General features: G+C 41.8%; 1 protein-coding gene across 2 annotated transcripts in view; it reads left to right on the forward strand.

The window, feature by feature from the left end:
- FMN2 (formin 2) overlaps window positions 1-27,369 on the forward strand; it is a 373,618-nt gene that overhangs the window by 11,194 nt on the left and 335,055 nt on the right. For both annotated transcript variants that reach the window (XM_059412485.1, XM_059412486.1), the window contains exon 2: window positions 25,791-25,957. In XM_059412485.1, coding sequence (XP_059268468.1) covers window positions 25,791-25,957 — 167 coding nt within the window. The remainder of the gene's footprint in view (window positions 1-25,790; window positions 25,958-27,369) is intronic.

Raw genomic sequence — 27,369 nt, forward strand, 5'->3', positions numbered from 1 at the left:
AGCGAGAGAGGGAGAGGTAGGTCCCCCGCTGAGCAGGGAGCCTGACATAGGGCTCAATCCCAGGACCCCAGGATCATGACCTAAGCCGAAGGCAGATGCTTACCGACTGAGCCACCCAGGCACTCCAGAATCTTTAAAAAAAAAAAAAAAAATAAAGAAGTTAAAATACATTTATGGAACTGTATTGTATTTATAACAAAAAAGTCCTCGTGTAAGTATACACCCATGCAGTTCAAACCATTATTATACTCAAGGTTCAACGATAATTGATTTTTGTATGTTTTCAATTTTCCCAACTCTGCTTACTCAAAATTTTTATTAATCTATGGTATTCTGTGTAGAAGTTTTCATTGACTAAAAAACTTTCTTAGAGATGGAGGCTAAAAGGTTTTGGGAACTCCTAGGATTTTTACTTTTGTTTTATTGTCCATGAAGAAGTGCAGCTTGTTTAAGCCCATTAAGAAGCAAATGCACTATTAGAATAGAGCTATTTGAGGCTTACAAATGAATTAATTTGAATACTCTGTGGAAAGTTATGCAAACAATGAGTCTCTTCACTCTTAACATACAGGTCTTTTAAAAGTAATGTAAACAATGGGATAACAATAGAGATAATCTTTTGCAACTCAAATTTTTTAAAAGATTTTTATTTATTTATTTGACAGAAAGAGATGGAGAGAGGGAACACAAGCAGGGGGAGTGGGAGAGGGAGAAGCAGGCTCCCCACTGAGCAGGGAGCCTGACATGGGGCTTGATTCCAGAACCCCAGGATCTTGACCTGAGCCAAAGGCAGACGCTTAAGGACTGAGCCACCCAGGGGCCCCTCCAACTCATTTGTTAGCCCAGGTTCTTGTAAATCATTGGTCTCTTCTCTTCCACTCCACACCTTTTGGAATCTGTAGACGAATACTTCCCCTTGGAGACATAAGGTATGCAAATTCTTTATGGGAGGTGTTATATTTTGCAGCTACCTAAGATGTTCTGCAAGATGATTATATCTTAACAGAGCGCTATTTTGGTTAAATGGCTTTGAGGGTGTAAAATGTTTGGATAGTATCCTGGTAGTTTATTTCAGGATATAGGATTTGATCTGTGTCTTCCAATTTTAGAAAAATCCCAAAGTGTGTTGACTCTGTTGGATCTAGCATATTGTGGGTGGGCATATGAGGTTGACTAAGAACTGCAGTGATTTCTGCAGACAGACCGTTGTCTGAGCCAAACGTGCAGTATAAGTGAAAAAGTCATCCTAGAAGACTTCTGTCTCTGATTCAGATTATTTTGGTAAGGAGGCTTATTTGATTCTGAATTCACAGATCATTTTCTCCACCATCTGCCTTGGGATAGTAAAGGCTGGCATACAGATTTAGGTAGCTTTGGGCTAATCCCTAAGGTTGAGCCACCAATTTCCTTTTGGTTTTATTACCGATTAAAGTTACCGATCTCTAGCTTCTCTCTCTCTCCTGGGCATCGGACACATCCCACTTAGCTATCATGGCTCTGGCTCCTCTCTGAGAATTCTCTACAAGACAAGAGAGTAAACTATTAACAATATAAAGATGGGCAGCCAGTGCAGTTTAGAAACATGTCAGTGATTCCTTACTGCCCTGAGGCTAAAGTTTAAAATCTCTACTATATATGTATTAATATTCTAACACTCCATGGTTTTATCCCCTCCTTGTTGCTCAGTCTGTCCCTTATCCTGAATGTTTCAGTTCTTCAGCCATCTCATGTTTTCTCTAGTAGTTTTAGATATTATTGGCACTCTGTTCCTGATCTTCAGGGGGGAAACAAAGAGCATTTACTCATACCCCTCGGTACATGACACATCCCATCATTCGTCCATGCAAAACTCTTCATTTTGTCCATATTTATGCCCTGTAGAGGTTTCCTTCCGTATCCAAAAATACAGTATCCTATGCAAACTTTTGTAAGCCGAAATGGTGCAAAGCAAAGAAACAATTACCATTAATTTATATGGGAAAAATTTTGAGGGTTCCCAGACTCAAAAAACAGCCTCTTTTAGGCTTTTTCTGATACTTTAAGATACATCTTGCTAATGGCTGCTCGAAATAAATGAAGATGCAGTACAGATGCTCATAGACAGGGTTCTACTCTGGAGGCGTGGTGCTGACATGCTGCGTGTAGTTCCTCGGGGAGGCGCTGGGGGCGCCACTCCCCGCGCTTGGGGCTCCGGCAGCCTCTGTAAAGGCCCCGCTGGAAGAGAAAGGCTCGGTGCGGTTTCCGTTTTTTGCCTTTTTAAGGGAAACCGAAAAAGTCCTTTTTGGATTTCTTTCGGTGAGTGAAAATAAGTACTAATGCGGATCTTTTGCAAAAGCAGATGGGCATTATGTGACCTTTGGAAGGAGGGAATAGCTGTGTGTGCACTTCGTTCTCTGCCCCCCCAGACGGCGTAGGGAACAGTGTGATGTGTGTAGGGAATTGCCTTTGATGTTTGACATCCTTGAAATTTTTGGAGTAGTTTTGCAAAGTACATAATCTTTCTGTATGTATTTTAGTTTATACACACATTCTGAGTTGGAATTCTTTCTGCTGCTTTTTGTGTTTTATTTTTAAAGATTTATTTGAGAGAAAGTGAGGAGGAGAGGAGGGAGAGAGTCTTAAGCTGACTTTTCATTGAGCTCAGAGCCCCGTGACCCCGAGAGCACACAACTAGGAGTCAGTTGTTTAACTGATTGGGCCAACTGGGTGCCCCTTTGTGTTGCTTAAAAAAAAAAAAAAATAACACCCCCCAAATCAGCAGGGTTTGGAAAGAACTTTATAAATTTTTCTGGGTGAATATCTGTCAAGTTCATTGCTTCTTACAGCTCTATAATATTCCAGAAAGTGAGGGTTCTGCTGGGTTGTACACACCAGGGGGCACTGTTCACCTTTTTTTTTTTTTTAAAGATTTTATTTTATTTATTTATTTAATGTATTTATTTGACAGAGATCACAAGTAGGCAGAGAGGCAGGCAGAGAGAGAGAGAGAGGAGGAAGCAGGCTCCCTACTAAGCAGAGAGCCCGATGCGGGGGCTTGAGCCTAGGACCCTGAGATCATGACCTGAGCCAAAGGCAGAGGCTTAACCCACGGAGCCCCCTAGGCGCCCCCACAGTTCTGTTCACCTTTTATTGTGTGTGACTCATGTACCTTGTGGTTGTGCAGTGCGGTTGCTCCGGACATTCCTCCTATTTTAAGTATTTGCACAGGGATGCACATCTGGTCTCACATTCTTCTCTACAACCACCGGCAACACTGCTGAACATTCCTGTGTGAGAACTTCTGTGGGATATTTATTCAGGAGTGAGGTTGCTGGGCCATAAAGTATTTACTTAATTTGTCTAGGTACTGTCAGATTATTTTCCGGAATGTTTCCCCAGTTTTTATTCTATTAATGCAGTGAATTGGCACTTACCTAATTTTTGGATTTTTTCCAAATCCAATGAGGGAAAGCAGTATCTTGTTTTACTCTTTATTTTGTATTCCTCTGATGGCTAAGGCCTTTGAGAAAACTTTTGTTTATTTTTAGCCATTTGGGTAATGCCCATCTGAATTGCCTGTTGATAGCCTCTTTCTCTGTAGGGTTTCCTGATTTTCCTTATTTATTCACAAGGGTTCTCTTTATCTTTGTAAATTCTTGATATTATTTTATTACCAGTGTTAAGGATATAAAGGATTGTCACTCAGCTCCTGGTGTTCTTTCCTTATATTAGAGGCTAACATAAAAGTGATGCTTCTCAGAGTCCCCTGTAGGTTTTGTTTCAAATGTGGCTTAGGTTTGATGAATTTCCACCTGATTTGGAAGACCCAAATGAAGCCTAGGACCAACTTTTTTTGTTTGCACTTACATGTACAGCTGTAGAACTGTAGATCCTTCCGGGGCCGTGTCAGCAGAGGTCTACTGTTCAGGTGTTCTTTTCTTGAGATGGTGGGGCATGGTGTGTCCCTGCTCCTAGTGTGGCTGGTGGCTGGGGGAGCACAGTTCTGGGGCTGACGGCAGAGGTAACATTCAGCCATGAGGCTTCCTAATTCTAGCAATGGGAGTGTGCTCTCGAAGCCCAGGACTTGAGATCAGAGAAGAGGCAACCACTTCCTTGGTGGCCTGGTTTTAATTTGGTTCTTGGTGGGTAGTTCTAAAAGGATGATACAGTCTTTTTCTTCAGCCCTTCCAAGAGTCTGTACAGTAAGAAATTCCCTGTAGTAACTCTCTCTTACTGTTGAAACTATTTGGAGTAGACTCACTTGTATGTAATCACTGGACTCTTAACGTGTAGAATCAATTTTAGACATTATATATATTTTCCTCTAATATTTCATACCTCCTTTACCTTTGTTGTGTCCCTGATTGAAAAGAAATGTTTAAATTTTGATGTGATCAATGCTATTTTTCACTTATGTTTTGTGCTATTTTCTTATTTAAGGAATCCTGTCTTATTGCTTGATAACATTCTCTTCTCCACAGTCTTCTGTTAGCTTTATCATTTTACCTTTTATATCAAGCCTTTGAACTATCTAGCATCTTCTTGCATGTATGATGTAATGTAAGGATTCAGTTTTATTCTTCTTAATATGGCAAGCCAGTTTTTCAACATCATCTCCTATATAGCTTTTACTCATTGATTTTTCATATACATTTATATGATTCCCATACATAGGTAAGATTGTTTCTGAGGGTCTATTCTTTTATGTTTGATTTTCTGTCTTCAGTAACTACTATACAGTTTTTAAAAATGACTTTGCAATGTGTATAATTACCTGGACGTGTGCCGTTTTTCAAAGTTGGTGAACCTGTTGCCTTTTATCTAAGTGTGGAGTTTCTTAAAGTCCTGATGGTATTTGATCTCTTATTAAATTTATAGATTAAGTTAAGGATTATTGTCACTTCTGTGAATTCATTAATTTAGCTCACTTATGTTCTTTTACTAGCTTTCTGGACTTTTCTCCACGGAGGATTTCTGTTTTCTTTGCTGATGTTTCATATGTTTTATTGCTAAGGGTAGTGGTATCTTGCTTTTGTATTGTTTCTAGTTATTATTTGGATAAATCTTTTCAATGTCTTTCAGTTATGTGGCATGATTTCCTTTATAAATATTTTTTAAACCTCAAGGTTAGTTAGTAATATCTAAAGGGTATAGTTAAGATTCTGATCCAACTATATGGGTTTTTGGGGTTTCTGATCCAATGTGTGCCCCCCTGCTCCAGCACTAAGCAATTCCTTATGACATCAGCTAGGTGTTTTATAATTCAATTTAATATTGACATTATCTACCTGGAGATAACAGCAGATCCCACAGGTTAAGGTTTCAATCCTACCAGTCTGCCCCCTCTTCACATGGCAACCAAAAGTCTAGGTGGTAACCTGGACTTCTGACTGACCAGCTATGGGTTCCAACAGCCCTCTCCTTGGGGTCGATTAATTTGCTAGAGCAGCTTACAGAGCTCAGAGAAATATTTTACTTACTAGATTACCATGAAAGGGTACAACTTTATTATAAAAGTTTATTATAAAAGGGTATGACTTGGAACAGTCAGAGGAAAGCCGTGTGTAGGGAAGGTGTGGGGAAGGTGTGGAAGGAGCTTTTACGTTCTCTCAGCATGCCGCCCTCCCCAGTGTGTTCACCAACCTGGAGGTGCCCTAACCCAGTCTTCCTGGTTTTTAAGGAGGCTTCATTATATTGGTTTGATTGATTCAATCATTGCCTTTGGTGATTGAACTCAATCGCCAGCTCCTCTCCCCTCCTGGAGGTCAAGAGTGAGACTAGAAGTTCCAGCCCTCTAATCACAAGGGTTTTTTTCCCCTGGCAACCTGCCCTCCTCCTTAGGAAGGCAGAAGTCCTCTCATTAACATAAATTCAGCTGTGGTTGAAAGAGGTTTGTTGTGAATACCAAGATGCCTTTATTGCTCTTATCACTTAAGAAATTCCAGGGGTTTTAGGGGCTCTGTACCAGAACTGGATGAAAACCATATATATATGTATGCATTCTTACATATATATGTACATATATATGTACATACATGTACACATGTACAATATGTACATATTCATACATATATATGTATTCTTAATAAATCATAATCTCACCAGGTGCCTGGGTGGCTCAGTTGGTTAAGCATCTACCTTCGGCTCAGGTCATGAACCGAGCTGGGGTCCTGACTCTTGGTTTCAGCTCAGGTCATGATCTCACTGTCCTAAGATCAAGCCTCATGAGAGGCTCCACCCTGGGCCTGGAGCCTGTTTGGGATTCTCTCTTCCTCCTCCGCCACCTACCCCGCCCCTCAACTGGCACTAGCTCTCTCTCAAAAAACCAAAAAATCATAATATCACAATAGTCATATGGGCTTTTAAAGGCAGTAGTTTCTTTCTTTTTCTTTTTCTTTTTTTTTTTACAGCAAAATAATTGGAATATAACCTAGATCATGATGTGTATTGTGTAGATTCTTTTGAAATTATTGTGGTTGTTGTGGCTTTCTTTTTGTTATTGTGTGTGATTAGTGTTTGTGTATCTATGGCTCTCTTTGGGGAGTTACAATCCTAAAATCCAGAAACATTATTAACCTTTTAATTTAGTAAGTTGTTTTTTATACTCAACATTAATAAAAATCTCTAATATTTGAAGCACTTCAAAGGCATCATTTAAAGAAGTATATATTTTATCCAGTCAGAAAAACACCCATCCTTTGGTTTCCATTACGTATTTCTCCTTGGTTTGCCCACTACATTTTAGGCTCACTTTTCATACCTTCACCTGGTTTTCCTCGTCCACCTTAACATCTGCCCTCCAGAACCTTTTCCATGCCTGTCTGGTTCAGTTCTTTCATGAATTCCATGTGCAGATTTCCTATTGCCTTAAAAATGTGTTTGCAGGAATACGGGAGTAGATCCAAACTCAACTTCTCTTTCCCCTAAACCCAAATTGCTCCCTTATTTATTGCCTGCCCTGGTGGGTGGTAATAGTTCTGCCATGGATTGTTACTTGTTTCTTAAGCCAAAATCTGGGGGTTGTGCAAGTTAGCCAAGTTCCTCACACTTCCTCTTTATTAAATCCAATCAGACACTAAAATACATTTCAGCATATTTCTGAAAATACTCATCCTGTTCTTTCCAGGGGAATGTTCAGTGCTCTTCTCACAATTTTTCGGTGGCTCTCCATTGACCTCAGAGACAAGCTTTAAACTTGGGGTATAGATCCAAGCAGAAAATTGAATGTGTTCAGCCTAGAGGAGCTAGATTTGCTAGGCGTTGTATGATTTAACTGAACACAAAGGAGGCTGTCCCTGATGGAATGTCCAGCCTTGGAGAGGGTGATCTTGAAAGGAGCGATTTCACTGTTCACGGGAGGTGTTCACCCAGACTGGATGAAGAGCTACCGGCGTCCTCCTAACCCTGGGGAGGTGGAGCTTGGTAACCACTGACCTTCCTTACAACCAGACAAGACCATGATGTTTGACTTCTAAAGTAAGAGCAGTGGCTGTGGTCTGTTTGTCTCATTCCTTTGATTTGAGACTGCTTTAAATATGCCCCAAACTCTTCAACCAGAGGTATTTTAGAAGCTGCCATTTATTAGATTCACTTTTCTGGATTTAACTTAATAAACTAAAATTAATTTTTTCTTTTAAAGTATTTCCCTCTGACATATCTCGTGTTTTCCTTTAAACTTTGACTTGCTCCATGAGCTTTAAAAAAAAAAAATCCCCGAATAAATCCATATTCTAACATAGGTCCTAAAAAATGGTTGGTAGTCATTGTTATTTATGTTCTATGATATCATTTGGCCAATTTTATTAGATTTGTTAGATTACATTTCTTGATCTGTTTTTGCCAAGTTTTAGCTCTTGATTAATCAAAGTTGCATAGCTTTTTTTTTCCTTTCTCAGAGAAAACCTTGATGGAAGCCAAATATGAACTTCATACACATTTTCATAAGCTCTGTAGTGATGCTAGTCAGAGGTCTATATACCAAAGTCACATTTTTTGTCTTATTTATTTATATATGTTGTATGACACAGTGTTACATTAGTTTCAGGTGTACAACTTAGTTTTTTGACAAGTTTATATATATATGTATAGTGTCCTATTTACTGCAAGGGTAGCTAACTTCTGTCAATGCACAATGTTATTATAACATCATTGCTTGTATTTTATGCTGTGCCTTTTATTCCTGGGACTTATTCATTCCATAACTGGAAGCCAGTATCTCCCTTTCCTTTTACTCATCTTGCCCAGCACCCACTGTTCCTCCCCTCTGGCAACCATCAGTTTATTCTCTGTATTTATAGGTCTGATTCTGCTTTTTGTTTCTTTATTCATTTTTTTTCTTTTTAGATTCCACTTGTGAGTAGAACCATGTGCTATTTTTCTTTCTCAGTCTGACTTACTTAGGTAATACCCTTTACGTCTGTCTGTGTTGTCACAAATGGCATGGTGACATCCTTTTTGTGGCTGTATAATATTCCACTGTGCGCGCGCGCGCGTGTGTGTGTGTGTACCATAGTTTCTTATCAATTCATTTATTAACGGACCCTTAGGTTGCTTCCATCTCTTAACTATTGTGAATGATGCTGCAGTAAACATAGAAGTGCATAGATCTCCTCACATTAGTGTTTTCATTTTCTTTGGAGTAAATACCTAATATAGAAATACTGGGTCATATGGTATTTCTATTTTTAATTTTTTGAGCAATCTCCATACTGTTTTGCACAGTGGCCGCAGCAGTTTACATTCCCACCGGCAGTGCCAGAGGATTCCTTTCTCTCCACATCCTTGCCAACATTTGTTATTTCTTGTCATGTTGATTTTAGCCATTCTGACTAGTGTGAGGTGACATCTCATTGTGGTTTTGATTTGCATCTCCCTGATGATGAATGATGTTGAGTGTCTTTCATGTGTCTATCGGCCATCTCTACATCTTCTTTAGAAAAGTATCTTTTCAGGTCCTCTTCTCATTTTTTAATCAGATTTTTTTGGTGTTAAATTGAATAAGTTCCATATATATATATATATGGAAATCTCCATATATATAAAGGGAGAAGATATTTGCAAATGACACAGCCAATAAGGGGTTAATATCATATATATATATATATATATATATATATATATATATATATAATACCTCAAGCTTTTTTTTCCCCCCCTAGGATTGCTTTGGTTATTTGGGATCTTTGGGGGTTCCATACAAATTTTAGGATTATTTGTTCCAGTTTTGAGAAAAGTGCTACTAGTATTTTGGTAGGAATTGCATTAAATCTGTAGATTGCATTGGGTAGTATGAAGATTTTAACAATATTTTTCCAGTGCATGATTATGGAATATCTTTCCATTTGTTTGTGTCATCTTCAGTTCCTTTCATCAGTGTTTTATAGTTCTCAGAGTACAAGTTGTTCACTTTTTTGGTTAAGTTTATTCTTAGTTATTTTATTCTTTCTGGTGCAATTGTAAATGGGATTGTTTCTTTAATTTCTCTGCTAGCTCATTATTAGTGCATAGAAATAGTACCAAATTCCAGGTATCAATTTTGTATCCTGCTGCTTTACTGAATTTTCTAGTAGCTTTTTTGTTTTTAAGATTTTATTTATTTATTCATTTGACACAGAGAGAGATCACAGGTAGGCAGAGAGGTGGGCAGAGAGGGAGGGGAAACAGTGAGCCTGATGTGGGACTCAGTCCCAGGACTCTAGTATCATGACCTGAGCCAAAGGCAGCAGCTTAACTGACTTAGCCACCGAGGCATCCCATTCTAGTAGCTTTTTGATGGAGTCTTTGTGTTTTAAAAATTTTTTAAAAAATATTTTATTTATTGGAGAGAGAGAGAGTGATGGGAGGGGCAGAGAGAGAGGGAGAGAGAGAGACTCTCAGACTCCATGCTGAGCACAATACAGGGCTTGATCTCATAACCCTGAGATCATGACTTGAGCCAAAATCAAGAGTTGGATGCATAACCAACTTATTGGAGTCTTTAGAAATTTCTAAAGTATCCTATCATTTGCAAATAGTGACAGTTTAATTTCTTTACCTTATTTCTTTTTCTTGTCTGATTACTGTGTGTGGTTAGGACTTCCAGGACTATGTTGAATGAAAATGGTGAGAGGGGATATCCTTATTTTGTTCCTACCTTAGAGGGAAAGCTCTCTCTTTCTCCATTGAGTATAATGTTAGCTGTGAGTTTTTCACAAATGGCCTTTACTATGTTGAGGTATGTTCCTTCCTCTTTTTGTTGAGTTTTTTTTTTTTTTTTTAAATCATGAATGGATGTTGTACTTTGTCAGATGCTTTTTCTGTCTCAATCAAGGTGATCATGTGATTTTTAAATTTTATTTGTTGATGTGGTATATGGCATTGATTCCAAAGTCACTTTTTTTAAAGTAGGCTCCATGCCTAGTATGGACCCCAGTATGGGGCTTGAACTCATGTCCCAGAGATCAAGACCTGAATGAGATCGAGTTGGATGCTTAACCAACTGAGCCACCCCAGCGGTCCCCAAATCATTTTTTTAATGCTTTGCAGTGTGACATTTTATTGTAATTGATGTCAGATACTTTTATTACTACTCTTTTCCATATTGTTAGTGTCAGGTGACAAAATGCATCCTGGAAGTCCCAGTTCACTAGGCAGAGCAGTCAGCGTCTTCAGAAAATTTGTAAAGGTGCATGGTATCGAGGACTTGGAAAAACCAGCCCATCTGCAGGCCAATCTGCAAGTGTTTTATAAAGTTTAAATATCAACATATTTCTTCCTCATCTGGAGTTTTGAGCCTGATGATGTGCTCGGAGGAGGGAGTTTCCTGTAAGAGTGTCTAGTCCATGCTGTCCACACAGGCAGGGAGCTCTGTCCGGGGACCAGTGACCTACGTCCTCACCCGTTCGCATCCCTTCCTGAGCTGAGGTCCTCTTCCCTGCGCGTGGGGACCGAGGGTCAGTCACCTTCATGTGTCCTCTGACCTGTGTTTCCTATGATGTGTCTAGCATTTTGTCTACACATTTGTCTTCTTGCCTTGAGACAACCCTAGATCTTCACAGCGAGGAGGGTGTTCCTCTTGTAAAACTCGCAGCACTGGTATCTGAAACTAGACAGGTTAACTTCTCTTTGGTCATAATTGGCCTCTCATACCTGTTACTTTTATTTCTCCAGCATAGACCATCAGTCCATGATGATACACAATAGTGATAGCTCTGTATTCACCAACATCTTAAACTTAAGCAATTATTGTTAATGTCTAACTCTGGATTTGCTTGTCAACAGCACTTTTCCTCTTATCATTTCCATTGATAGATAATATGGGCTTTCAGGGGCAGTTTATTAGATAGGTAAGTCTGATCTGGAAGATCAAGAAAAAGCTTAAGACAACGAGACTGCTGTTTAATTCTCATTTTGCATGAGATTTGGAACCTGGAAGAAACAGAAACTTATACTGATCCCTTTCAAAGTCTAGCAGTTATGTTCTGTTCTTTTAACCATTAAAAAATACACAAAAGGAAGAAAAACCAATGATGTGTCTGGAGGCTCTTAAAGTATAAATTTAAAACAGAAACTCATAAATGAATGATGTTATGGGGCGTGAACCAACACCAAACTTACACTTAGCCCTTCCCCATGTGTGACCGGGGATATATTGCTCAAATATTTGAGCACATTGTCGTAATGCATTATTATTAGTAAGGGACAGGGAGCATATTTTTGTCAAGATTATGTCCTCTGGTGGACCTAGGATGTTCTTTGACAAATAATAGTCTCTTAAGTGTTTGGTTATATCCTGTCTTCGCTGCTTTTTCTCTCTTTCTCTCTCTTTTTAACTATTTCCATCAAGAATGTTTAATTAAGATAATATATTCCAAATAGACTGCATTTCAAGTATTCCTTCATGGGCTTTGGTCTCTGTGACTGTGTTGTTCGCCCCAGCAGGGTGTAGACCATGTGGTCTGTTTCTTTTATATCTTCATAGAGAATGTTGGTCAGAAGCTTTCCCCAGAGTTGCTGGCTTACTCAGAAGTGGAAGATCCCTGGAATAAAAATTAGGAGAGCAGAGCATGCCCCCAGTTTTGGCATTGCCACCCTCCAGTCTGTAGGCCGATTCTAGAACCTTTTCACTCCTTAGTCAGTCGCGTTGAAATCCTGGTGGTAAATCCTTGCTTTGCTTCGCAGGCTGATAATAGAGGGTGGAAGCGCCCTTGACGTTCTCTCATTCTGCCCAAAACACAGGGTTTCTACTTTTTTATAGCATCACTGCTCACTGCCCAACTGAACTCCGGGGCAGGGACTCGTGATTTTACTTGATCCTTGTGCAGGAGGATCACTGCGCTTGGCCTTGTTTCCGTGCTTGTCCAGCCCTGTGCGTTTCGCTTAGCAATGCAAGAGGAGTATTTGAGGACAGTCTTATGACTGCGAAGCTGATACCACACGAAAGGGAAAACTCTTTGCTAACTAGGGTGTGTACGTATACGCAGGAGGAGGAAGAAGGGATCAGTGCAGAAATAACTGGGAACGTTAGTGATGAATAACTTTGCTGTCACTGGATGAATATTATTATTTTTTTTTAAAGATTTTTATTTTTTTATTTTTTTATTTGTCAGAGAGAGAGCGAGCGAGAGCGAGCACAGGCAGACAGAGTGGAAGGCAGAGTCAGAGGGAGAAGCAGGCTCTCCACGGAGCAAGGAGCCCGATGCGGGACTCGATCCCAGGACGCTGGGATCATGACCTGAGCCGAAGGCAGCTGCTTAACCAACTGAGCCACCCAGGCATCCCTGGATGAATATTATTTTTAACATGAGTTTAACCAATTATTAACAAATAATGCTGCTTTAAAAAAAGTAAGTTAGGAATTCTAGAAAGCAGAGTCTTAAATATTACCTAGCTGATGTCATTAAGATCTATTGAATGTAAAAGAAAAAACAAAAATGAAAACTTGGTGGACAAAGATATTTTAATCTGTAATCATCTTGCTTATTATTGTACTTTGTCTTTTCTTTCTTTTTTGTTTTTTAAAGATTTTATTTATTTATTTGATAGATAGAGATGACAAGTAGGCAGAGAGGCAGGCAGAGAGACAGGAGGAAGCAGGCTCTCCAAGGAGCAGAGAGCCCGATGCGGGGCTTGATCCCAGGACCCTGGGATCATGACCTGAGCCGAAGGCAGAGGCTTTAACACACTGAGCCACCCAGGCGCCCCTATTGTACTTTTTCTAATGCTTTTAGGTAAGAGGTATATTCCTAGAATTCCATTGATTACTTATGATTTCCTTCCTTTAGGTTAAACCAATTTTTTATTTATCCCATTTAACAATATAGCACCTTTGAAATGGATCTTGATAAAAATAATGATAGGACATAGTTGTTGGACACTGTGTTAAGCCTGTTACAAAAATTATTTCAGATTAATTCTTACAATGATCCTAGCAGGAAATGAGATGATTATTTCTGGTTGTAGATGAGGAAACTGAGGAGGCTTAAGATAAATTGAGTAGCTGTCTGAAGCCATCGCTTGAACAGTGGTAAATCAGGGAGGGCATCAAGGCAGTGGGTTTCCATCACCCAAGGTTTTGCCTGCTCTACCATGCTTCTTCCCCTGGATGCATTTTATGAAGTCTAGAGATAGGGTCCATGTACTTTCAGTGGAAAAGAACGGGCAGAAAGTAGGAACTCATCTCTATTCTGTATAGAAGGAAAGAACTGCCCATGGCTCCACACCACACTTCTAGGTTTCTTTAGGCTATACATTATTAATGTCATTCATGGGATCAGTGAGACGAGCCTTTCTTAGATGAAGGTAGTGGGACCTTGTGCAGAGCACCTAACCCCCCTGGTCCTGCCTTCCCTAACGGGTGAAATGACCGTTAGAGGCTGGGTTTGAAAGAAAGACTGCTCCTCCCATTGGGGTTCTATTTGCGCCCAGGGAGGGAGGGGAAGAGGAAGGCAGAAGCTGAGAAGGTTTGTCCATCTCCTGCCCATGCGCGTAGTCATAAATCCACCAGAGACCACTTCTCATGTACCTATAGAGTTTATCGCAGTCTGTATCGTAGAGAATGATTTTATTGGCCTTCGAGACTTTTCTCAAGTTCTAGCATTACTGCAGCTACAAGGGGAGTATTGCCTTGGTAGTGGTTGAACTTAGCTCTTCCTTTACCCCTGGGACCTGTTTGCATTTCCTTGATAAGTAGCCCTGGACCACATGTACTGCTGCTGAGTGGCCTCCCTGGCAAACCTTGTGCCCTTGACCCTGGGTGCTGACCTCCTAGCAAGCAGCACCCCACCAGCCCCTGTCATGCTCACCAGCAGCTTTTCATGACTTGCTTACTCAACAAATAGGTTTTTGGCAAGTTGACTTAGAGCTACTTTGCACCTAGTAAGAGCTTGGGAAGTATTGTTGATTAAATATGAAAATATGAAGGAAAATGAAGCTTTGATTAGCTGAACAGCTAAGGAAAGTCTTGCTTACTCATATTCTAGGACCAATTACTTTCACTTTCACATCTCCGTCTACTGTAGGTGCTTTGACCAAGGAGTAGTGTCAGGGGACCAGGAGTCATGGGGTGTCCTGAACTGTGTGTATGGTGGTGGAGTACATAAGAGGGTGCCATAGCGAATCTGGGGCCTCCGTGTCCAGGTCCTTGTCAGCCAGTTTGTGCAACTAAGAAATAAGATTAGATTCACAAGGCTTTCTGTCAACTCCACTGTTGAGATTCAAGGAATTCCACATAATAGGCCAGTGTGTCCCAGGTACATCTCCAGTCATCAGCTGTAAGAAGAAAGACAGAAGTTCACGTCTCTGTCTAGTCCTTCCACCCTGGTCAAATTATATTCCTGGTCAGAAACAGAGCTCAGTCCGGTTAGAGGGCAGGTCCTAGAAGAAGTAAAAACTTTCATGTTCCTACCCTAGTCATATTCTTTAATAGACTGAATTCCTATCTCTTGTTTTTGTAGAATAAGGAAGCTATCTTGTTAGATTTGTAATCTTAGAGTCGCTCCTTCTCCTGACTGGGCCACTGAGGTGTGCCCTATTTATTTGGCCATGTAATTGTTAATCTTTTTAATGGCATAATTTAAGATATTTGTTGTGAAGATGTGACCCAACATACAAGTAGAGGTGTGATGAGCCCCATGTTCCTCTCACCTGGCTTCAATAATTATCAATACTCGAATAATTTTATCTGCCTCTCCCAAATACACACTTCGTCATGGAATACCTTGAAACAAATACCAGGCATCATGTTAATGTCAAGTACTTCAGTATGCGTCCCAAAAAAAAGGACTTTTTAATATGCTACAATGCCGTTATTATATTGCAGGCCAATCAAATTTGTTTAATATTATCTGTTAACTAGTCCATTTTCAGAACTCTCTGTATCTTAGATTAGAAGTGAGGCCCAATCTGACACATGGTTCAGTTCTCTTTTTTTCCCCCAGGGGCTGGGGATAGCACGTGTGCTAGACAGTCATTGTTGAATTCTTGCTAAACCCACATCGGGAGGCTCGCCATGTCTGCCTGTCTCGATTATATTGAAGCTGTGAATGATTTATGGGTTTAGGGATGGCAGCTTGATTCCTTCCTTGCAAATTTTTCAGCTGACTTTTTCTCTAATGGGTTTCCCATCCATTAGCTATTCATTAAGTCAACCATTAAAGACTACAAAAGGAATTTATTAAGGATTGCAAAAGGGTGATTTTCTAATATTGTCACTTTTTTGCCCCTTTTAGCTAGAACTTTCTGTATTGAAAAGTTTTTTTTTATTCACTAGGTGTGTTAATTTGCCCTGAAATACAGTTTATACTGGAAATGCTTCTCTTATCTCCATTAATTCTTTATCAGTGATGTTTAGTGCCCTAGCATTCTCCAGTGGTATCTATTTTTATTTTTTATTCCTTTTCATATATTTGGTATGTTTAAATTAATTTAGTTATTCTTTTTTCTTTTTTCTAATTATTTTCAATTAGCTGACATATAGTACATCATTAGTTTTTGATGTAGTATTCAACAGTTCATTAGTTCTATATAACACCCAATGCCCATCACCACACATGCCCTCCTCAATACCCATCACCTTAATATCCCATGCCCCCACCTCCCCTCCCTTCTGTAACCCTTAGTTTGTTTCCCAGAGTCCAGAGTCTTTCATGGATTCTCTCCCTCTCTGGTTTCTTCCCATTCAGTTTTCCCTCCCTTCCCCTGCGGTCCTCCGCGCTGTTCCTTATGTTCCACACATGAGTGAACCATCCGATAATTGTCTTTCTCTGCTTGACTTATTTCACTCAGAATAATATTCTCCTGTTCACTCCCTATCGATGCAAATGGTGGGTATTCATCCTTTCCAGTGGCTGAGTAATGTTCTGTTGTGTATATGAACCATATCTTCTCTATCCATTCATCTGTTGAAGGACATCTTGGCTTTTTCCACAGTTTGGCTATTGTGGACATTGCTGCTATGAATGTTGGGGTGCATGTGCCCCTTCTTTTCACTACATCTGTATCTTTGGGGTAAATAACCACCACATCTGTATATTTGGGGTAAATACCCAGTAGTGCAACTGCTGGGTCATACAGTAGCTCTGTTTTTAAGTTTTTGAGGAATCTCCACACTGTTTTCCAAAGTGGCTGTACCAGCTTGCCTTCTCACCAACAGTATGAGAGGGTTCCCCTTTCTCCACAGCCTCTCCAACAGTTGTTTCCTGTCTTGTTAATTTTTGCCATTCTACCTCGTGTAGGGTGGTATCTCATTGTGGTTTTGATTTGTATTAACCTGTTGGCTAGTGATGTTGAACATTTTTTTCATGTGTCTGTCAGCCATTTGTATGTCTTCTTTGGAAAAGAGTCTGTCCATTTCTTGACTGGATTATTTGTTTTTTGGGTGTTGAGTTTGAGAAGTTCTTTGTAGATCTTGGATAGTAGCTTTTTTTCTTACATGTCATTTGCAGATATCTTCTCTCATTCCGTGGGTTGCCTTTTAGTTTCACTGACTGTTTCTTTTGCAGTGAAGAAGCCTTTTATCTTGATGAAGTTCCAAAAGGTCATTTTTGCTTTTGTTTCCCTTGCCTTTGGAGACATGTGTCTTGAAAGAAGTTGCTGTGACCGATGTCGAAGAGGTTACTGCCTATGTTCTCCTCTAGGATTTTGATGGATTCAAGTCTCACATTGAGTGCTTTCTTCCATTTTGAGTTTATCGTTGTGCATGGTGTAAGAGAATGGTCCAGCTTCATTCTTCTGCATGTGGCTGTCCAGTTTTCCCAGCACCATTTCCCAGCACCATCTTTTTCCCTTTGGATATTCTTTCCTCTTTGTTGAATTTGAGTTGACCATAGAGTTGAGGGTCCATTACTAGGGTCTCTGTTCTGTTCCACTGATCTGTGTATCCGTTTTTGTGCTAATACCATGCTGTCTTGATGATCACAGGTTTTTAACATAGCTTGAAGTCAGGCATTGTGATGCCCCTAGCTTTGGTTTTCTTTATCATCAATCCCCTGGTGATTCAGGGTCTTTTCTGGTTTCATACAAATTTTAGGATTGTTTGTTCCAGCTCTGTGAAAAATGTTGATGGTATTTTGATGGGGATTGCTTTAGTGTAGATTGCTCTGGGCAGCATAGACATTTTCGCAATATTTATTCTGCCAATCCATGAGCATGGAATATTTTCCCATATTTTTGTGTCCACCCTAACTTCTTTTGTAAGTATTCTGTAGTTCCTAGAGTACAGCTCTTCTCCTCTTTGGTTAGGTTTATTCCTAGGTATCTTACATGGTTTTTGGTGCTATTGTAAATGGAATTGATTCCTTAATTTCTCTTCCTTCAGTCACATTGTTAGTGATAGAAATGTAACTTATTTCTGTGTATTGATTTTGTATCCTGCCACGTTGCTGAATTGCTGTTTTTAAGTTTTAATAATTTGGGGGTGGAGTCTTTTGGGTTTCAATTTCCTTGCTGGTTATGTCTGTTCAGATTATCTATTTTTTCCTGTTTCAGTCTTGGTAGTTTATAAGTTTCAAGGAAGGCATCCATTTCTTCCAGATTGCCTAGTTTGTTGGAATATAGCTGTTGGTAGTACGTTCTAATGGTTTTTCCTATTTCCTTGGTATTGGTGGTGATTTCTTCCCTTTCATTCATGATTTTATTAATTTGGGTCCTTTCTCTTTGCTTTTGGATAAGTCTGGCCAGAGGTTTATCGATCTTTATTAATTCTTTTAAAGAACTAGTTTCTAGTTTTGTTGATCTGTTCTACTGTTCTTCTAGTTTCTATTTCTTTTTTTTTTTTAAAGATTTTTTTTTTTTTTTATTTATTTGACAGTAGATGGAGAGGCAGGCAGAGAGAGAGAGAGAGAGGGAAGCAGGCTCCCTGCTGAGCAGAGAGCCCGATGCGGGACTCGATCCCAGGACCCTGAGATCATGACCTGAGCCGAAGGCAGCGGCTCAACCCACTGAGCCACCCAGGCGCCCCTAGTTTCTATTTCTTTGATTTCTGCTCTAATCTTTATTATTTCTCTTCTTCTGCTTGGTTTAGGCTTTGTTGGCTGTTCCTTGTCCAGGTCCTTTAGGTTTAAGGTTAGCTTGTGCATTTGGGATTTTTCCAATTTTTTGAGAGAGGCTTGGATGGCTATATACTTCCCTCTTAGGACCACCTGTGTAGTATCCCATACGTTCTGAATTGGTGTGTTTTCGTGAATTAGTTTCATTGTCATTCATTTGCATGAATTATTTAAGTTCCTCTTTAATTTCCAGATTCATTGATTCATTTTTTAGCAAGATGTTTTTTAATATCCAAGTGTTTGCCTTCCTTCCAGATTTTTCCTTGTGATTGAGTTCCAGTTGAAAAGCACTGTGGTCTGAAAATATGCAGGGAATAATTTCAGTCTTGTATTTTTTGAGACCTTATTGGTGACTCAGTATGTGATCTATTCTGGAGAAAGTTCCATATGCACTCGAGAAGAATGTATATTTCTTTGTTTTAAGATGGAATGTTCTGTATGTATGAACAAAATCCATCTGGTCCAAAGTGTCCTTCAAAGCTCTTGCTTCTTTGTTGATCTGCTTAGATGATCTGTCCATTGTTGTGAGTGGAGTGTTGGAAGTCTCTGTCTATAAATGTATTACTATCAGTAAATTCTTTAGTTTGGTTATTAGTTTATATAGTTGGCTGCTCCCATGTTGGGGGCATAGATATTTTTACAATTCTTAGATTTTCTTTTTGGATAGACCCTTTCAGTAGGATATAGTGTCCGTCTACATATCTTCTTACAGTCTTCAGTTTAAAATCTGATTTGTCTGATTGCTACCCCAACTCTCTTTTGAGGTCTGTTGGCATGGTAAGTGTTTCTCTACCCCCTCACTTTCAATCTGGAGGTGTGTTCAGGTTCAAAATGAGTCTCTTGTTGACAGCATATGGACGGGCCCTGTTTCTTATCCAATCAAAACCCCTGTGTCTTTTGATGGGAGCATTCAGCCCATTCCCATTGAGAGCAACTATAGAAAAATGTGAATTTAATGCCATTTAAAGTCCCCATTTCTATTGATTGCCTTGTTAATTTCTGGTCTCTATTACTCTTGGGGTTTTTCTTCTTTTATAGATGCCCCCTTAATATTTCTTGCAGGGCTGGCTTGATGGTCACTTCACTCTTTCAGTTTCTGCAGATCCTGGAAGCTCTTTATTTCTCTGTCCACTCTGAATGACAGCCTTGTTGGATAAAGTATCCCTGGCTGCGTGCTCTTCATATTTAGTGCCTCAGTATGTCTCGCCAGCCCTTTCTGGCTTGCCAGGTCTCTGTGGTTAGGTCTGATGCTCTTCCGATATTTCTCATGCTGTATGTAAGAAATCTCTTCTCCCAGCTGCTCTCAAGAAAGCTTCCTTGGCTCTTTTTTTTTGATTTTCAGGTTTCACTATTATATGCTGGGGTGTTTGTCTATTTTTATTGATCTAGGGAAGGGTCCTTTCTGCCTCTTATTTTTTTTTTTTTTTTTTAAAGATTTTATTTATTTATTTGACAGAGAGAGATCACAAGTAGGCAGAGAGGCAGGCAGAGAGAGAGAGGGAAGCAGGCTCCTGCTGAGCAGAGAGCCCGACGCGGGCCTCGATCCCAGGACCCCGAGATCATGACCTGAGCCGAAGGCAGCGGCCTAACCCACTGAGCCACCCAGGCGCCCCCTTTCTGCCTCTTAGACACAAAGGCTTGTTTCCTTCCCCAGATGAGGGAAGTTCTCAGGTATAATAGCATGATTTTAATGGCTACATATATAGCCATGTATATAAAGCTGTCTTTCTTATTACCATGTATTTTTGTTATACATTGTAATTTCTTTCAATTTTTTTACTATTAATAACCATTTATTATAGCAAGAACCATGCTAAGCACTTGACATGCAGTATAACATTTAATCTTCACAATTATCATGCAATGCATCACTCTTTTGGAGATATTGAATATTTACATAGGATTGATTTTTAGAAAGGTGAATTTTTGGGCAACGGGTGATCTCCCTTTTTTTTTTTTTTTAAAGATTTTATTTATTTATTTGACAGAGATCCCAAGTAGGCAGAGAGGCAGGCAGAGAGAGAGAGAGAGGGAGGAAGCAGGCTCCCCGCTGAGCAGAGAGCCTGATGTGGGGCTCGACCCCAGGACCCTGGGATCATGACCTGAGCTGAAGACAGAGACTTTAGCCCACTGAGCCACCCAGGTGCCCCATGGGGGTGACCTTTTTAAAGATCATGGACATGCATTGCAAAGTTGCCCCTTCAAGCTCTTCCTGTAATGCTCTTTCCACTTTCCGGGTTTCAACTTGCCTTGAGTCCAGGTTGAAGACCAAAAATTGACAAACTCCTTCCCCATTTGGTGGTTCTTTGAATTCTCATTTTTTCCTTCCAGCCCTGCCAGTTCAGCATCTCACTGAGCTGCCTCCTCCATTCTGTCCGTATATGATGTCACACTGACATATTCAACTGATGCAGAGACAGAAATCTGTCTGGTTTCAAGGAGCGGAGTGTGTATGGCCTGGGTGAGATTATTGGAAATACAGGAAGATTTGAGAGAATAAGCATAGAATTAACCAGCAAGCACTCCCTCATACATTGACTTGTTGAGTCGAGACAGCAGTAGAGGGGACTGGAGAGACAGTGGCGGGTGAAGGAGAGAAAGTGCAGGGTGGTGTCAGAGAGGGGACAGCAGAGTGTTCTAAGGAGGAAGAGTCAGTCAACAACGGAAATTTCCCGAGTGACTAAGAAATTGAATAAGATGGAGACAGAGGTTATTGATACAGCGTTGGCTGCCGGTTTCTCTTGCGTTGTGGGGATGGAGATCAAATTAGATTTGCAAATTAGACTGCTCAAAGTGAGGGGCTAGAGGTAACAAGTGTAGGTAGTTCTGGTCCGTAGTTTTGGTGTGAAAGGAAATCAAGAAATGGGACAGTGGTTGGGGGTAAGGAGTGATGTGAGCTAAGGGAGGTTTTCTTTTTTTGTTTTTTGTTTTTTAAATTAAGCACGTTTATGTGATGCTAGAAATGTCCAGTAAAGGAGGGAATGTTCCTGAATCAGGAGAGAGAGGGAGTGAAGAAGTAAAATCCTGACCACGTCACAAGGAACTCTGCTGGAGCAATGAGGCAGGAACGTGTTCTTGTTTGGAGCCGGGCCTGCTCCCTGTGTGAGGACGAGGGCAGAGAAGGGTGTCAGTGTGGCTGTTTTTGCCCATTTGCAGTTTATCTTGCTTTTTTCCATTCTCTCAATACATTATTTGAGAAGATCATTCTATCTCTTCATTGGAGAGACTGGGCTAATGGGGGAGAAAATGCATAAAGTTGTACTGGAGACTCTCTGCTTCTATGAGAAGACAGAGCAATGTTGGGCCTAATTGAGGTTTCTAGTCGAGATCTTAAAGTGAAAACAGGCAATGAGCGTGTGTCTTTCCCTCATAGGGTTCAGTTGCTCTGGTGGAGGCAAAGAAAAGGTCGGTGTCTAGAATGTAACGAATTGGGGTTTGGGGGTTTTCCCAGGCTACCATGGTGGGAGAGAGGGGTGGGGGAGCTGGAGTGTTTGAGGCACGTGGTTGCAGCGATGGGAAATGAAATTTAGGCAGGTGAGGAAGGGAGTGACAGTGTGACAGCGGCAGGGATGACTGACTCAAGATCCCTGTGGACAGTGGAGCTTCAGAGGGGGTTCTAGAATATGAGCTGAAAGGGTAGAAGGTTGTAGTGAAGGATTAGATGTTCCTCCCAGATATTTGTATGCATATGGATTCATTTTTGATCAAAACATTAATTGATCAACTATATTGTGTCAGGCCTTTCTTGGAGTACTGGGTAGAAGATGGTGACCAAACACTGGAGTCTGCCGACGTGGAGTGCACCTTCCATAAGAAGGACACAGACCACAGACTCATAAGTTCAAGGGCTGGGATCACTGAGGAATGAAGCAGAATAATGGGAAAAAGAGTGACTGGTGTGCTCTTTGAGGAAGGGGGGTCCGGACGTTCTCTCAGTGGAAGAGACAAATGAGCAGTGGCCTGAATGAGATGAAAGAGTGAGTCATTCAAGTATCTTGAGAAGAATGTTCTAGTACCAAAGGCTCTGAGGGGAGCATGACCTCTGTGTGTTGAGGAGGCGGCCAGTAGGTGAGACCACCTTCAGGGAGAGCAGAAAGAGCCGACTAGAGGCGGGGGGGGGCGAGGTAGGGGCTTGAGTTGTGGTGAGGAGCTGCGTTTTGCTCTGAGGGGGGCGGAAAGCCATCAAGGGCTAGAGTAAAGGTTGAACGTAGTCTTCCGAGTGGGTTGCTTGTGTGGGTGAAGACACTCTGACTGCAGGCGAGGATTCAAGATCTCAGGTGAGGTATTTCCCCGGATGGTTTGATCTCCTTGTGGATCTCCGCATCACCGGTAGGAGGAAGGGCCGGAAACACAGCGGCTGAGCCAGAAGCAAGGCTGTTCCGTGAGTGGCGGAGATGGGATCGGGAGTGACAGGAAGTTGGTGGACGGCAGAAAGGAGAGGGATGACAGGTGGTCTAGGCAGTGGCAGCAATGACAAAGATCTGATGGTTTTGAAGGAGAATAAACCATTTGAAAGTGCTCAGGGGATCCAGGAAATCACTCACGCACTTCCTACCCCCAGTGTATGTGGGATCTGACTCGGAACGTGTCCATGCAGAAGGCTGCTAGAGGGGGACTGAAGGGCAGCGAGTGACTGTCCGCGTGAGCAGGTGAGGTCTCTTCGGAGAGGTCGAGGCAGGGATTCTCGAGTGGGGGACAGCTAGCTGGCTATGTCTGGAGAGACGTAGGCTCGCACAACGGGAAGAGAAGTGGTTGTGCCACCAACGTCTAATGTGTAACGTCCAGTGATGCTGCTGACATCCTACAGGGCTCGCGACGCACAGAATTCCCCATCCCCAGGCAGCAGTGGGGTTGCGGTTGGGAAGTCCTGGAGGAAGGATTGAGGGGCATCTGTTCATCATAGAGCTGAGGTTCCCGGAAGGTTGTGCTTTCCTCCCCTCCACGTAATTCATAATTCCATGTCCCTCTCTGACATTTTTTGGCTTGATAGACACACACACACACACACACACACACACACACACTTACTTACACTCAGATACTCTCACACATGGAAGATCCCCTTCTGTCACACACAGTTTCTGAGTTACAGGAAAGACGTACTTAGTTTTCTGGCTGTTTTCAGTCATAAGATGTGTAAGATGGGTCCTGTCCTGGTAATTCCTCACTTGACAGTTGAGGGGTGGGGTTTCCTTGGTGTTTGGTTCTAGCTACATGCAAGGAAACTTAAGTTCTGTAGAGGAAAAATCCTTTATGTCTCCCCAGAAAATATCCTGGGAGACCAAAGAATATTCTCTAGTGACCCACATTCGTTATCCCACATATCAGAGGCAGATCTTGAATTGAGTTTTGTTGTACAAACAAAAATAGGAAAAGGCATGACTGTTGCCTGACCAGGATCCTTGCAGGCGTTTGTGCATTTGACATTCAGTTGTTCTAACTGGAGTCCAGACCTGGGCCTGGTTCACAGCGCCCCCGGCTAAGAATGCTTCTCACATTGGGAAAGCGATTCAAACAAAAACGAAGAATGTGCAACAGAAGACCTTACAAGGCCCTCAAAGCCTAAACGATTTACTGTTTGGCCCTTTGTAGAAAAAGCTTGCTGGTCTCTGGTATAGATCTATCTTCTTTCTCGTTCCAACCATGATGTGAATGAGTCTTGGTCACAGAACCCTAGCGTCGCATTTATCTCGAAACCCTAAAATATATTGATGGATACTTCTTAGGTGTGAGAGGCCACATTTGCAGGATATATGCTGGCTGTCAGAGAGTTTATTTTAGGAAGAGGTGTAGGTATTTTTTTTTTTAAAGATTTTATTTTGAGAGAGAGAGAATGCCAGCGGGAGTGGTGGGGGGGCAGAGGGAGAGGCGGAAGCAGGCTCCCCCCTCACCTAGGAGCCCAGTACCACACGGGCCTCCAGTCTAGGACCCTCTGGGATCATGACCTGAGCCCAAGACAGACACTTAACTGACTGAGCTACCTGGGTGCCCCAAGAGGCATGGATATTAAACAAATAAGTATACACATGATTAATTAAAATCATTAGTTGCAAAAGGTACGAAGAAGGGCGCCAAAAGAGTATGGAAGGGGTCACTGCAGTCTTTTCTGGATAAGTGATTTTAATCTAACTTTGAAGAATGAATCTACTAATTAGAGTTAGGGGCGGGAACAGGGCAAAAACTGAGGGAGCAGTTGTACCCCTGAAAGGAACCCTAGAGATTTTCCATTTCTTCTACCGGAGTTGACTAACGGAGAAATCGGCTAAATCAATTTCTAGAGGATAATATATTAGAGAGCAGTTCGTATCAGAAATGAATTAGGGACTTCTGGTCATTCTGGTGTCCCAGATGACTCTAAGGTCCAACCAGGATTGAGAACCATGGCACGAGGTAGACCCGGGCTCTCTGGGGTCCTCAGCCAGTGACCTCCTCTCGTGCATCTGTTCTCGTGTCTCTATTTGGGAACCAAAAACTGAAGTTTGCACCTACTGTAGAGCTATGATTCTGAGGAGTGTGTGAGAGGATTTTGAGCCTGTCACGTTCCTCTTCAAGGTGACGAATTGGCTGACAACCCTTTCCTCAGGGGTTGGGGCCTTTGCCTGCCTCCTGTCTCCTCATTCCCTGCCCCCCTCGCCCCCCTTCCCCCACCATTGCCATGCCAGAGACTGTGAATATCAGTCACTGACATTTTTTTTTAAAGGTTTTATTTGACAGAGAGAGAGATCACAAGTAGGCAGAGAGGCAGGCGGGGAGAGAGAGAGGGGAAGAAGCAGGCTCCCTGCTGAGCAGAGAGCCCTACACATGCTGGATTCCAGGACCCTGGGATCATCCTGGGATCATGACCTGAGCCGAAGGCAGAGGCTTGAACCCACTGAGCCACTCAGACGCCCCCAGTCACTGACATTTCTTAGCCCACGTGGTGGTTGGTAACTGCCCCTCAGAGAACCATCAGCAGCGTAAACAGAGAGGAGGGAGGTTACCAGTGAGATCCAAAAGGCTGGGTGCTTCTTCAGGGGGAAAATGTACAGCCCATCCCATGATCATCCTCTTTGGGGGCAGGGGATGTTTTGGGGGATGGGATAGGAAACTGAGCTGCCTTTTCCCGTGGCGAAACCCTGGCCCCACTGCAGAGTCTTCCCTGTGATTGAGAAGCTGCTGTCTGTGCCTCTCAGTAGTCTTGGCAACGGTGATGCCCTGGGGCTGTGTTTTCCAGGCCTCCCTCCCCTGGGAGGGTTCTGAGCCAGGTGACTTGCCGGCGCTCCTTCCTAATGACTGTTTCATCTGCAGGACGAACTCTGCTGGAGAAGCTCTTCAGCCAGCAGGAGAACGGGCCTCCAGAGGAAGCCGAGAAGTTCTGCTCCCGGATCATTGCCATGGGTCTCCTACTTCCCTTCAGTGACTGCTTCCGGGAACCGTGTGATCGGAACGCCCAGTCCAGCTCAGCTCCGTTTGATGTAAGTAGGAACCCTGAGGCACGTGGCAGTCAAAATGTGCTGTGTGTCTGCCCAGGCACCCTGTAACTTAAAAATCAGCATGTGATGCAAGCCATTCTCCCCTCAGCCACTGTCTTGTCTCCGGGCTTTCCTTCTCGACTCCAGTAATCTTAGGTATATTGGCTAAACCTGCTTTTCTTAACAGATGGCCACTTTGGACAGTTTTCCAGCCTGCTCTAATCGGTGGTGATTTTAAGGTGGTTCTGTGTCCTTTAGGACTACTGGCTTAGCTGGTTGAGGACGCTACTTCGGCAGCAATACCGTAGGGCCAGAAGTTTGTTCCCAGGGGGCTGCAGGTTTCCATGGACGCCTAGAACACTGTTTCAGTGCGTTCATAGCTCATCGCTGTACTAACCGTTGGAATGAAGCCCCTCTATCGGCTGCTCCCATTCACCAAGAGAATTAATACCGCCCCACAGTAATCCAGAAGGCGTGTTCGTAATTCCTAATGAATATCAGGACAGCCGGATGGTCATTTTCAAGCCAGGGTATTGCTAATCTTTCTCAGGTACGTGGTGCTTGTGTGACATGGTAATTTTGTGGAGTACGCACCTCAGATCCAGGTAGGTGAGGATTCACCTCTATGATTTTCTCATAAGAAAACGAAGGTCTAAAAAAAAAAAAAAAAAAAAAAAAAAGAAAACGAAGGTCTAATTGGCTCACTTGTGTGGAGCCTAGGGCTGTTGAGGCCGAGTAATGGGTTCTCGTCTGTGGGTGATCCTTGTTCTTTGCTTCCGGCCGTGTATTCCCTTCTGCGCCTTCGTGTACGAGCTGTTGACCAGTGAGTGAGATGATGGTGACTTTTGACAGACGATGAAAATGGACCCTGACTGAGATCAGGACGTGACCGTCAACAGTGAAATGTCTACGTGTTCTGTATTTCTTCTTTCTCTTCTTCATACATTATAACCTCGGTTTTTCATTGATCGCCCTTCAGTATTAGGAAAATTAATCACATAAAATATTGTGAGACCTTCTTAATACTTCCCACGCGGAAGAAGATTCCTCAGGGTGTGCCGTGACTTGTGAAATGGCCTTCTTGAGATCTTTTTATTTAATTAATTATTTTTCCTATGACATTCTACCTAGTTACTGCTAGGTAGAGCTTTTTCTTCTATAAGAAGAATTGAATAATTAAAATCCTTCCCCCTTTTTGGTGAGAGATGTGTGTTATTACAGAGACAGAATCTGGGGACTGTGGTGGGCTGTCTTGTAGAGCTGTGTTCTAGAAAATCTGTCAGTTTACAAGTTGGAAGTACAATCAACATGTTATAGAGAAAGGCAAACCCTGGCTATGTCTAAAGCTTGCCTTTTGATTGAAACTATTCCCAAGTTGACTGCATTTTCCCCTCTTAAAGTTTAGAAGTGAACAG

This window comes from Mustela nigripes, chromosome 10 (genome assembly GCF_022355385.1).
Source record: "Mustela nigripes isolate SB6536 chromosome 10, MUSNIG.SB6536, whole genome shotgun sequence".
Taxonomy (NCBI): Eukaryota; Metazoa; Chordata; class Mammalia; order Carnivora; family Mustelidae; genus Mustela; species Mustela nigripes.